The 14,066-nt window shown below is 38.2% G+C and overlaps 1 protein-coding gene and 1 long non-coding RNA gene across 3 annotated transcripts in view; one reads left to right on the plus strand and one right to left on the minus strand.

Moving 5' to 3' along the window:
* LOC124275703 overlaps window positions 1-14,066 on the plus strand; it is a 19,133-nt gene continuing 5,067 nt past the window's right edge. Inside the window, exons 1-2 of one of the 2 annotated variants that reach the window (XM_046711343.1) lie at window positions 1-249; window positions 10,766-10,813. In XM_046711343.1, coding sequence (XP_046567299.1) covers window positions 75-249; window positions 10,766-10,813 — 223 coding nt within the window. In that variant the 5' untranslated portion in view covers window positions 1-74. The other variant, XM_046711341.1, reaches the window with a different exon arrangement.
* The window catches only part of LOC124275704, a 19,095-nt gene continuing 17,473 nt past the window's right edge, over window positions 12,445-14,066 (minus strand). Inside the window, exons 3-4 of the long non-coding RNA XR_006898339.1 lie at window positions 13,130-13,136; window positions 12,445-12,591 (exon numbers count right to left, since the gene is read on the minus strand). This is a non-coding gene — a long non-coding RNA (uncharacterized LOC124275704). The remainder of the gene's footprint in view (window positions 12,592-13,129; window positions 13,137-14,066) is intronic.

Here is a 14,066-nt window from a genome sequence, read left to right on the forward strand (position 1 = left end):
CTGTATATGACGTCATATCATCGCCACTGCGGTTAAGTCAAGCATTTGAAGGTATTCAGCTTTCGCATTCAACAATGAGAGTCATCGTAATTTTCGCAGCTGTGTTGTTGATAATTTCTCTAGCAAAGTGTACGGTGCTAGAAGGCTATGATGATGAGCCACCAAATCTTATAACAAGGGAAGTGATGGAAGGGCCTCCTGGTAATGGAGAGATGGAGTGGGAACGAAGAAAGCGATCTGCTGGCCTAGGTGAGAATGATGAAATCATTCTTTCGCGTCCTAAACGATGGTCGAGGGCTTTTTCACTCAGACGACTCATGAACAGGAGAAATCAACGAAGGAAACATAGATACATGGGCAGACATCGTAAAGTAACGCCAAAATATAGGAGCGGGAAAACTAAAAAAGTTTCATGGTGGGAACGATGCGTAAGAAAGTTCAATAAAAAACCCAAAGCGTTCAATGTTACCTTTATGAAACAGAACCCGGAGTTAAAGAAAGCTAAATCTCGTGGAAATTCAAGACTTCGAAGATATGTTGGTGAAGGTAAGTAAACTTTGATTATCACTGTACTAACGCAAAGTGTTTGAAATAAAAATTGACAGGCTACCATCAGGTTCTAGAAGTTTTAAAAACTGCAGGCCCTGATTAAACGATTCAGTTGCCAACTTGGAGCCAACGTTGGTGCTAAGACGTGAGTTACAATAACCTTGATCGCATTGTACAACGGCACACAGGACTGAGCCAAAGTTCATTGAAACCAAACACGCTAGATTCTTAAATACTATATTGTTCCGATCACTGCATCAGAATTCACCCCGTTATATTATTGGCCAATATTGGGTATGAAGTTATGAACTAAATCACCGGTACCCTAACCCTAAGTAAAGTGCTTTCAAAGATGGCGGAAGGTATCCGGTATTCTGTAGTCTCCACGAATCAAGGTTACACGTAACCTTGATTTGTTGATATAAGGGAAGTGCGGCGAAATTCATATTTTAAGTGCATGATTTCATTTTGTATAGGCACTGATTATTTAATTCATTGATTCAGTAAATTGAAAATGCCTAATATTCCACTCGTGAATGAAACGTTTGTTTACCGAAGCCATTTGCAATCCTCATTCATTTGTGTGCCCACAAAATGTGACGTCACCTTGTTTCGTGGATTACGTAGTCGGTTACTTTATATCACTATGTACGACATCCCACTGCAGTAAGTATTGACACCAAGGAAAGCAGACGAGAAGTGAGAAGGTTCGAGCTAACAGTATCTTTTTTACTGGTCATTTTGTAAAAATAAAATTTGGTAATGGTGGCATTAGTGATCTGGGGCTATTTATCTCTGCTGGACAATTGTCCAGAGATTCGGAACTTTTTTGTCAGCGAGGCGTGGCATTGTATGTAGACCAAAAGTACCGCTTCGTGACGTCATTCGAGACTTAATTTACGAGATAGCACGATAATTACCGCGATCCACGAATCAAGGTTATCCACAAATTTATGTAACTTTCGGTACAGTTACAGAATACCGCATAGAATAGAAACAAAATAATTCCTCTTGAATATTGAAAAGGAGCCCCAGTGAGATGGGAGATAAATTGTAGACTGGCTTTAGGGCTTTAACATTGCAGAAAAGGCTGGGCGGAAGAAAACTAATGAGGTTCAGTGACTCCGAGACAGTCAACTGTCAAACTGTAACTCAAACTCGGTGTTTTCTCAGTAAACAGTAAATCATGATATAGCGTCTGCCGATTACTCTATTACGTGACAAAATTAGTGTGGATGATCTCTGAAATTTGGCACATCGCGACATATTGCTAGTTTTTACATTTCACTCAATCACCAATATTTGCAGCGTTATCTTGTGTTATTATTACCTTGTGTTATTATTTGAGCATAATGCATAATTTTATTCCTAACATATGATATTAATGACACGATACGATGATAATGAACCTCTTTATCATATAATGTCATTAAAATTACCCTTAAAAACAGAAGCAAATCGTACGTGAATTTATATGAAGAGAATCGAGAATTCGGGTAAGAATACTTAGCGGTACACAAGGGTGAAGGTCGTTCATGACGGCATATGGTTGTGACTAATACAGTGGAAACAGAACTCATGCTTAAAATAAGATCTTTCTGTCTGAAAAGAACAACAAAATCGAGCAGGGTTTTCTTGGCACTGTTTCTATTTTCATTGCGGGTAATCACCTCATCAATATCAGTTTCTGATACCTGACGGAATCGATTCGTCGTCTGTATTGTGATCGATAGATTAAATCTCTTGGTTGATACCTTTCCTAGACGGTCGCCTTTCACCCGTGCTTCATAATCCGTACCTTCAATTTGAAGGAAGTACTCTGTTTCATGTTTTCCAAAGTCAATTACTGCAGTAAAGACTCCAGAACCTCTGTCATTAATTCCTACAGAATCACCAATTTTGAGCATATGGGGGCAGCCATGTTTGTTTACAAACTCTTCAAGGCAATGTAAACTCGCGACGACGTCATCAATGAAATGTTAAAACGTTTTAGGATTCGCATGGCGTGTATGGAGGTTTGTAGAAGTAGTTCGTGGATTGACGTAATTTGGATACCAAGTTTATCAGATTGTTTTAAATTATTGCACCGATAACACCCTACATTAGATGATTAAACCCAGATCTGATAGGCGTATTATGACAGTTTAGACATAGTTTAGACAGTTTAGACACCAGTCAATGTTAGCAGATGAACCAGCTAAGATACACAGTAGCGTTCACTAAACGCTATGTATCTTAGCTACATATGAACCTGTCCCAAAAGGACATAGCCTTGAGTCAAGGACAGATGTGCAACAAATCATGTCTCAGAGAGCTGATGGTGATCTTAGATCGGGTGGTCAGGTTCGCTGACTTGGTTGACATATGTTATCGTATCCCAGTTGCGTTGATCGATGCTCATGCTCTTGATCACTTGATTGTCTGGTCCAGACTCGATTATTTACACACCGCCGCCATATAGCTGGAATATTGCTGAGTGCGGCGTTAAATACCAAACAAACAAACACTCAGCATCTCCTTGGCCAAGGTAGACTAACCTCTCTTGCTGCTCCCTCAAACTGAACTGGCCACACACTAAGTACCGAATCACGGTCGTTTTATCACATTTACAGGCATTTCTGGTCAGTCAGCCAGCATCTTGTCTACAGGGCCATGGCATGAGGCTTCAGAGGGCCTACCTTTAGAATACAGCACCACTAACTATAAAAATAGAGAAGTTGTGGTGCTGTATTCTAAAGGTGCTCCTTTCAGAGGTCAGTGGGCCATGACACCCAGCTACTCAGACAACTGCTGACGACCATGTAAATATTTTGCTAACCTGCTGTCCTCGAATTTGTATCAACCATGCTGAAAATGTTTACATGTAAAACCCATACTCTAGTGTGAAATTTACGCTGGTCCTGTGGTCTCTGGCAAGTAGAAGAATATTCATCAGATGAGAACCACTAAATGATAAGTTTGCAGTGGTCCTGGTGGCCAGTGAATTTTGTATTGATTGTTATTAAAGTAAGTCTATGAATGTTATTTTGGATTGTAGCTAAAATGGATAGAATTACCCGAATTACCATTAAAAAGCCCGCACGTTATCAGAAATGAGCGGGGCCACTGTAACTTGATAATGCCCGCAATATGCTTTTGACGACGGGCCATTATCAAGCCCGTTGTTAGATGACGTCATAAGTAGCTCAGCTCTTGATGTTCAATCACCTACGGCTCGTTTAAACTTGGGTTCATTATTGACGAAATTTCTGAGTCACATGTACCTGTGCCTTTATGCACTTTCTTGCCGGTGTCAGCCATAACAATTGTACCATAAATTACAACATACAGCAATGAAAACATCGACTGGAACTATAAAATTGTTGAGCACTGAAAGAAATGGCGGCTGGTAGTATGGGTCAAGGTCGAATGTCGTCACTCTCAATAGTGACGTCACCTGTTTTGTTCTATGACGTTTCCATATTTGTAAAAGGTATGTCAGTGACCTCCGTCGTTTGTTGTTAGCAATAAATGCTTCAAAACCGATGCCGTTGTTTTTATTCTTATGTTATTAGAAATTCTATCCAATTTAGCTATAATAACGGTAACGCTATTTTTCCGGGCATTATCATTTGATGAAAGTTAATGAAAGCAAATAAGAATGCCCTGAAAAAAAAGCGTTACCCTTACATCAATGAAGTACATACAAGGCCACTAATTATTGTCCACTCGCCAGTCCTGTGGTCTAGTAGGAAATTTTGAAAGGTTTCCTTCCCTGTACATGCTATTCCATGCACATGAGCATCAAAAACACGTCAGTTTCTTTTTGAATGGACACAATCCAGCTGGAATCTTATGCCATTGCCTCATCGGCCAATGGCAGATGATTTGAACACAACAAAATAGGTGAGTATAGTGATGGGTAATGTTTAGGCTTTGTTGACAAGAGGCTTTAGAAGGTAATATCAAAGTTGTTCAAACATCTTTTGTCCCGATGTAAAGTTCTTACTTAGAAGGCTGCCTGAATGACTTCAATTTGCATGTGCATAAATGCTGCCTTAAGTATTTCATACTGCCTGTACCTGTACCCCTTAGATCCCGTTTTAAATTGGGTCTTCAGCAACCCATGCTTGTCCTAAGGCCCCCCAAAATATGTCCGTTTCCTATTACATGATTTTTAAAAATAGGGTAGGTGGGTCGGTTTTATCTTTTTTTTATTTTTACTTATATTTTTTACTTTTTTAGTATCACCGGGTGAGCACCAGAGAAGGTCTTCAAGGATACCATATCATGTTGTTACAATGCCTTGTGATAAAACATCGAAAGATTTCTAGATCAAATCATTATTTATCAGGGATAAATCTACCCCCGCGTCTCTGACGCAACAAATTCTGACAGGACTCATATTTATTTTACATGTGCGTCCTCTTGGACGCAAGTTTTTGATGAAACACTAACGTTTATTTTTGTGGAGAGGCAATATCAAAGTATACATGGCTAAATCTCCGTAGATTAACTTCCATTCTCAAATAATTGACATGAGCTAATAAGTACACATTATTTGTAAAACGATCGCAGCTTTCATTCGTCATGATATTAAGTTCATTTCCGCGTTTCCAAAAATAGACATCTAGGTCACACCAAGGGAGGTAAGCGGTATGCAAATGAGATCCCAAGATTCATTGCTCGAGCATGTGCAGAACTACTAACCTAGGTTTTACACTCTATAAATAGACACAAACAGGCTAAGGGAGGTAAGCGATATGCAAATGAGGTTTTTCAAGACAAACTGATTGGTCAATGAACATTGTGACTCTGAATCAACAGTGTGAGCACTCAGTACCAGTTAGAGAAATGCAGGAAGCTTTAGTCAGTAGCTTAACAACTGTTAAATCTATCTGCATGTAATTTTTAAAGTGAAAGTGACATTTGACAGGTTAAATTTCTGCTGAGACAGAATGTCATTCTGTTTAAAGTTCTGCATCTCAAGTCCTGGGAAAGTAATCATATAAATGAATCATTTCATTTATAATTATGATGACATTTATGATATAATTTGTTTAATGTTAACAGTTAAAGTAAGACAGTTACTATTTGTGTTCATACTTGTTAAAGTGGCTTCCAGTTGGCATATTTCTTTTGATGTAATTTGTTTTTTGAATCACTGAACAGAGTGAAGAAATAAAACAAAACTTTGGTTGGAATTGTAGAACTTTATGCACAAAATATTACAGTGAAGTTACATTGGTCTGGCTAGTAACTTTTTTTATTTTTCTAGTAAAAGAAAACATTTGATTGTCAAAGGTCTAGAGCCCTGCTGTTATTTTTATAATATAGCAGGCAACATGCCGCCCAGATAGATACTGTCAGAAAACACAAAGTTAGGACATTTCAGTCAGGTTGGCCTGATACTCATCGGTTATGGCTGACTTATGACAGGGAAGGTGATTTAATATTTTGTACTATTTAATAACTATGTACTGAAAATGGTATGACACAAGATGCTAAATGCAGAAAGTTTTAAAATATAACTTTGACCAGACATCTCATCATAATGATAATAAACTGTCCGTTCAGGCTCCAAAACTTTGTGATGATTTCCAGGTTGCAACTGCTCCTATCTATGAAATACAAGACAAAGCAGCTGTCGCCTTGATGAAATCTGTTCATTGGTTAGCTTGTGAAAACATCCCACTGACAAAGTTTAAACGTTTTGTTGACTTTTTATATGAATTTGAAAACGAAGACACTGAAATTCTCAAGGAAGGTAAAATCAACTATGATTCTCCAACCACTGCCAGTGATCTGTTAACATCTTTGTTTGATGTGATAGGGTATGAACTACAAGTTAAAATGGAAGAGTCTCCATTTGTTACGATTTAGGTACTACCAGCTCCGTTCTGTGAAATATCCCAGACCAGTCAGACTCACTGTGCAACCTATAGTAACAATAAACCAGTTTGAATAATATTGGTGGCATTAAGTTTTGTTAGGGACTCATAAAAGTTCTGAGGGACTCTTAGTTATTCAGCTCAGTGAGTCCCGGGACTCAGGCAGTTGAATTTGTAGATTTATCACTGATTTATGTTATTCATTTGCAGGTTTTGTCAGCGAGAGCCCATTATGCCAATTCAATGCAATCCATTTTAACCCTAGTACACTGAAAAACATGAAAATATCATACTCTATTTTGGATGAGGGGCGGTGGGGTAGCCTAATGGTTAAAGCATTGGCTCGTAACGCCGACCCGGGTTCCAATCCCCACATGGGCACAATGTGTGAAGCCCATTTCTGGTGTCCCCCGCCGTGATGTTGCTGGAATATTGCTAAAAGCAGCGTAAAACCAAACTCAGTCAGTCAGTCAGTATTTTGGATGAAAATGATGAGTTGAAATGCACTCCAGTTATGATTTTGACTTGGTTAAAAAAAGATTTAGGGTAGGGGGGGTTAGGATAGGATCGGTGGGCTACCAGAAACGGACATTTTTTATTTCTATTTTGGCCTAAGAATAGAATAATACTTTAATGCCTTTTCAGGAATTTGAGACAACTAAGGGCATCGGGTGATCAGTCTCGCTGACTTGGTTGGCACAATGTGACATGATCCCAATTTTGGTCTGCTGAGAAACCTTTTGAACTGATAAATGAGATGTTGTTACCATTTTTCTACATTCATGATAAACATAATTTGAATTAATTTTGATGCAAAACTTTGTAAAATTATTGAATTATATTTATTTTATTCATTTCAAAATGGGTATTTCGTTCCGGCAGCACTACAAATTGTATGGAACCTGTACAATCAGGGAAGAGGAACTGTTACTGAAGCATGTTATGTTACTGACAAGAAGAAACCATGATTTAATATTACGCTCTGTTCCGTGGTTTACAGAGATTTCAAAGCCTTGTATTTGTACAGCAGAAGAAATACTTGTTAATAAAAGTATTCAAAGTCATCACAATGTATTTTGTTTGTTGGTTGTGAAATCAAAATCATGTTGGCAAGTTTTTATATGTTCATTAATGCTTATAGAGCTTATGTCTAATGCATAGTATTCTGAATGTCCCCGAAAAGTATTTGGCAGACTAAGGCTAACAACCTAGTTTTAAAGCCTTGAAAAAAGATTAATTTGGCTCCTAGAAGGATATTGGCATGGTCCTACATCTAAGAAATCCCAAAGAATAGTTTCACAAGTATTAACAGGTTTTTCTTAGGTAAGTGTTAAGTTCATAATTTCTTTCTCTCACACTTGTTGAGTCTTTAGGATTGAGTATGTTGCTTTTTTAACCTCTGGAGGAAGACCATCAGTAAAGAAGGCTAACATGTGAGGTTAAAACAATCTCCCACTTGTTTTGGTATTGTGAACATGTGCAAACTTTTTGGGAATGTTTTCTAGAATTATTGAATGATAAATGTCAACATGTTCACAACATGAAATTGGACCTGCAACTTATTGTGTTTGGAATGAGAACAAATGTATATACTGATGATGTGTTTGATTTAATATTGTTGCTAGCTAAATTCTTCATATTTCAAATGTAAGGTATTAAAAACTACTCTTAGTTTTAAACATTTTAGACATTATTTACAAGATAGGTATTTTATTGAAAAAAATATATCCTTCAGTAAAAGTGAACAAGATAAGTTTTATAAAAAGTGGATGTTATATCATGATTTTGCAAATGTTAAATGATTTTCTGAATTCTTTCTTCTTGTTCCCTAATGAAAAATATAGGTTGAATGGACTTGAACTTAAACTTAATGTAAATATTTGAAGCTTGTAAGTGTGATTGGTGAGTGAATGTGTTGTGGTGTCTGGTGTTGTTGTTTTGTGCTTTGTTAGAAAAAAATCCTGTTTTTCCTGTGATCAATTAACCTTCTTGCAAAGGACCTTAGAGTCCCCTAGCTCTTTGGCCCTATCTGTAACAGGGAAAGCAAGAAATAAAAAATATCAATTATCAAAACAAAAAAATCCTTTGACAAGAGCAAATTTTCGCTTGACCTTATGGTGCCTTAAATGTTGGACAGTTTGGCGAGGACAATAGGATTAGTGCCAACTCATGGTCCTATAAACATTGTTGAATATCTCCATGTTACGTTTCCATATTAATCAGTTTTGTATATGTACTTTTCAGGAGGAGGTTGGGCCACCATTGACAAGCGAAGAGGATGAAGATGGGCATAGCTTCAGATTGTCTGATTTGTGATTAAACATCTTCAAAACTAATGTGTGTGTCTTCTTTGAAGGGTTGTAATTCATGTGTTCTTTATATTTGGTGCTATGGTGATTAAACAATCTGTTTCTATTATTGGTGTTTGTTTGGCTGATGTGGCTAGTGAGTATAATGACTACGTCATTGGTTAAAAATGTATAATGGTCACTGGGCAGCTGCATGGGTCCAGTTCTCATTCCTCAACTTCTCGAACCCATGTTTACATCAGCTGTTAGTTCACCTACTACGAATTGAAAGTCATAGTTTCGGCCAAGTCCCATTGGTCTTAGACCAACCTTGCACAATTGTTCGAGAAACAATGGCCATATACTATACTATCTTATTTGATGTTGTAACTGTAGTTTTATCGTATTGAAAATCGATACAACAAAACCAATCGTTTAAACTCAGCACAAAAATAATCGTATACTGAATAATGACATCAACTGGAGGGGGCGGTGGGGTAGCCTAGTGGTTAAAGCGTTGGCTCGTCACGCCGAAGACCCGGGGTTCGAATCCCCACATGGGTACAATGTGTGAAGCCCTTTTCTGGTGTCCCCCGCCGTGATGTTGCTGGAATATTGCTAAGAGTGGCGTAAAACCAAACTCAGTCAGTCAAGCAGGATTTCGGTTTGATGAGCTCAATTCATCAACATTTTAAGTTGTTCACTCTAGCTATGTACCATCGAGGTTACATCAACCCATGGGCCCCGAGGGACCAGTGAACAATGTATTTATCTTACCGAACACCTCAATGGTAATTTTGAACTGTTTGAAAAAACAAAGAAAAACAAATTTAGAGTTATCTCCCTTCCATTGATTTGCCTTCGCAAAACATCGGTAATTTCTGTACATCATACGTGATTCAATGTTATTCAAGATAAAGAGGTACCAAATGAGTTCGGCATTCCCAGCGGGGTACATAGAAAATGTTACTCGCTTGTAAGCTAGGTACATTGAAAATAAAAGAAGAGCGCTCAGCCAATCGGAAAACGACATTTATGTGTCAAGCAAGATAATATTTCTTCTAGCTCATCCTTCCGAAAAGCTGTCATGTTGCTGACACGGCTTAAGAAATATTTATTCATACAATCTTGCCCAATAATGCAATATACCAATACTATTGCTTAGTTTCCTTCTCTCTTTCCCTCTATCTCCTTTTCTTTTCCCTTTCCTTCCTCTCTTCTTTTCTCTCTCTTCTTCTTCTTCTTCTCCCCCCCCCAAAGTAGTACAATTAAAACTAGAAATTTCTCAAGAAACAATAAGAATAACTATAGCGTATTCAGCGATTGGGATAGAGAACTTTGACAATGGGTCATTTTCAGGATTATTAGCCATTTTCTGAATTTAGCCACTGTCTTTGTATCAATAGTAAACTCCATTTTTTATTCTAATGTGCAAAATGGCCCATGGCCCCTGCCTTTCCCAATCCCTGCGTATTTTCGATTCTTAGAAGTATGGTTTGGTTACTCTAGTCTTTGTCAGCTGCTGAACCTTCCCCCATACGACAGAATTCCTGATTTAGATGAAGCTCGTGATCTGAGTGCAGTTCTGTGAAACAACATCCTACCTGTCGTTCAAGGTTCCGTTTCACAAAGCGATCGTAAAATTACGACTGTCGTAACTCCTATCGTTAAATATAGACTTACTGCCGTGGTAGAGTTATGATCGCTTTGTGAAAGGGGTCCATCACTCTTGTGAAAAACAGGACCCATCACTTTGGCAAAGTAGTGAATGTTTTTATAGGACTATGTTTGTGTGTGATCACTATTCTAACGCAAAATATGGCCAGCATACCTGGCATTGATCAAACCTGAAGCCCATTTCTGGTGTCCCCCGCCGTGATATTGCTAAAAGCGGCGTAAAACCATACCCACTCTCTCAAACCTGATCAAAATGTGATCATTGTGACAATAGACCCTAAAACAGTGCCAAGTCATATGTAGTCAACAGAGACATTACATTGTGTTCTGAAGATATGATAAAAGTTTATCAGAATATTTGATGCATCTTTTTATTTCCAGACGAGGACGATTTACTGGAAGAGGAAGACGAAGACCCTCTAGCTGATGGTAAGTAGTATACACGTAAGCTTAATTTAATATTTTGGTCGTTTTTATAGTTGGAGGTAGAATAATGGGATCGGGTGGTCAGGTTGATACATGTTTTCGTATCCCAATTGCTTGAATCCATGATGCCAAATAGCTGGAGTGCAGCGTTAACTCTTTCAACACCAGTCAACCAGAGGCATTTACTGCCATGACACCGAGTTCCCAGAGACTCTGAGGTCATAGATGAAGCCTATGTTTATGAAGGAAATTATAAGCTTGTAAAACGTTATGGCCTACCTTTAGAATACAGCACCACAAACTTTAAAAATACGTCATAATACCATTTTACGTAATGTAATGTGATTTTGTTCGAAAGCACGTTCTCGAAACAATGCCCTATGACGCCTGCATGGCAACACGGTTGTCTGGCTCAGCGAGTGCGTATAAGCTCCGCTCACTGGTGTTTCATCTCTACGAGCTATGCCATTGCATAAGCCCAACGATGTTGAGAGTTTCCAGTAGTTGTATACCGGCGGATGCGCAATATTTTGCAAGCACCAGTTTGAACTATTTTTCTTTTTTCACTAATACGCTCATATTTATTTGTATTACGGGCTGCTGAGGTGTTATGTTTTGTGTATTTTGTATTTTGTAATTTTTTTTAATTTACATATATATTTTTGTCATTCAGTAATTTGAACCATTACATAGAAAAGTGTTTTATTAGTATTTTATTTTTCGAAGCGGTAATAATGCATTACACTAGACAAAAATTTAGTCGTGTTTGTGCCGGATCGGTCAATCTTGGGTCAATGCATTCTGTTTATTAGGATTACTAGTAATTCAAGGGATTGGGGTTAGGGTTAGGGTTTAGGGTTGGGGTTGGGGACCTAATGCAATATAGTAGGTACATCTCCGGTGGTTCGGTCAATGCATTCTATTTATTAGGATTATTTCAAGGGGTTAGGGTTAGGGCTGAGGGTTTAGGGGTTAGGGACCTAATCCAATATAGCAGGTACATGTCCGGTGTGAGTACCATTTGTTGTTTTTCCTTTTTATTTTAATACTTTCTTTTCACACAAAAACGGGAAACCAAACACGTCGAAAGTACATTATGAAATGGTTTAATGTAGAAATTTTGGGCTAATATGGAAATTGGTCTGGAATTTGCACTCAAGCCTCTTTCACACGCAACATATATTTTGTAAAGTAATGATTCGAAGGCTAACTCACCCGAGTGCCGTCACTACACATGCTCATGTCTCCCTCGTTCCTTAGTGCGATCCACATTATCCTTACAGTTTTCCCTACATCACTTTTCTGTCACAAAATCACCGATTTATATAAAAGCGCGTCATTCATGCATGCACCGTGAAATCTACGTCTGACGTCAACAACCCTTTTCAGTTTGAGGCATATCGGCTCATTCCACGCCACACGTTAATTTGTAGATTACGGAATGGGACGAGTGTGCCAAATGGCATCGGATCCATTCGGCAATTGTCCGGAGAATAAAATCACGAGACACCCAGTCTACCCGTAGCATTCGTAATTGTCCGTCACCTATTCGACTCTTTCCGTTCATTTCCGTGACGTCACAGGAATGACTCGATTAATTTGCACATCGTGCAACAGTGTGGACGTAGCTCAGTCGGTTAGCTGTCGAGCTAACAATCCGAAGGTCGCGGGTTCGCGTCCGACGGGTTCTCACAAACTGGTTGCTTGTCTTAATGACACGTGACCTACGGCAGAGATCGTCCTCACGAGAAGTTGTAGTGCTGTATTCTAAAGTTGCTCCCCTTTTTCTTTTATATTTTCATTTTTACGTAATCAGAAAATTATTATAAAAAGATTTCTTAAACAATATGTATGGTCGCCTATTTCCCGACATCTGTGGCTTTCCGCTCGGTAAAATGACATAACAACTGAAAATACCTCCGTTTTCGAAGCTTCGTATGAATAACATGCGCGGCAAATCGTTTGATGTCGGGCATCGTTCGAAAGCTCTGAACATCAACAATATCACAGTCTGTACCCTTGCCAAGAGTATTTTCACAGTTGTAAGAAGCGATTTTATTGGATAAAGATTGGTTTCTAATGACGCTTTTTCGCCACAGTCTGCTATAAGGGTCGTGATTGGTCAAAATCAGACATGTGACCTAAGGTAGCCAATCATATTACGGCAATGGATACCGTCCTCGTAAACGAACTTTTTTAGATTTGGACACAAGTTTTGGGTGAAATAATGCTATTCTGAACATATTAAGCAAGAAATCGCTACCTATACGTAAATTATGGAACTTATTGGACGTATCGTGCTAGGTTATGACCTGTGACAAAAATGCTTCATGTATGTATTTTCGCATTAAACATCGTGTCCGAGCGTGAAGATTGAGGCAGCGAGAGCCGAGATGTCACTTGTCAGTGACTTGACTTGCATTACATGATCGCACAAAAAAGATGGAAATAGTAATTTTATATGTACGTTTGACAACTTTTATGAATGCTGTTGTTGATTTTATTCATTAGTTTATTCAATTTATTTAATAATTTCCTCGAAACATCGTTACTTTGCTCTTTGACAATGTTATTGTGGGTCCGCTGCCGAAGCATGTGTCCGAGAATCGTTGTTTTGAATAACATTGCGAAAAATAGTTTATAATTTTAATTCTGCTGGTAATATATGATAAATTGAAATTTAATAAGTGTTTTCAGACATTGTGAAATGTGATAGATTTGATATATGAATAAAAGTCAGGTAGGTTCCTAAAATTATGTCTCATTTTGACGTGACTACTGCCTGGCCGATTAATCGGCCTCCGGTGTCTGGGGACTCATAACGTTGTGGCCGATTATTCGGCCTGCGGTGTTGAATGGGTTAAACATCGTGTCCGAGCGTGAAGATTGAGGCGGCGAGAGCCGAGATGTCACTTGTCAGTGACTTGACTTGCATTACATGATCCCTCAAAAAGATGGAAATAGTAATTTTATATGTACGTTTGACAACTTTTATGAATGTTGTTGTTGATTTTATTCATTAGTTTATTCAATGTATTTAATGAATTCCTCGAAACATCGTTACTTTGCTCTTTGACAATGTTATAGTGGACCCGCTGCCGAAGCATGTGTCCGAGAATCGTTGTTTTGAATAACATTGCGAAAAATAGTTTATAATTTTAATTCTGCTGGTAATATATGATAAATTGAAATTTAATAAGTGTTTTCAGACATTGTGAAATGTGATAGATTTAATATATGAATCATAAGTCAGGTA

The sequence above is a fragment of the Haliotis rubra genome, unplaced genomic scaffold (assembly GCF_003918875.1).
Source record: "Haliotis rubra isolate DU_JTF1 unplaced genomic scaffold, ASM391887v1 Scf201, whole genome shotgun sequence".
Lineage (NCBI taxonomy): Eukaryota > Metazoa > Mollusca > Gastropoda > Lepetellida > Haliotidae > Haliotis > Haliotis rubra.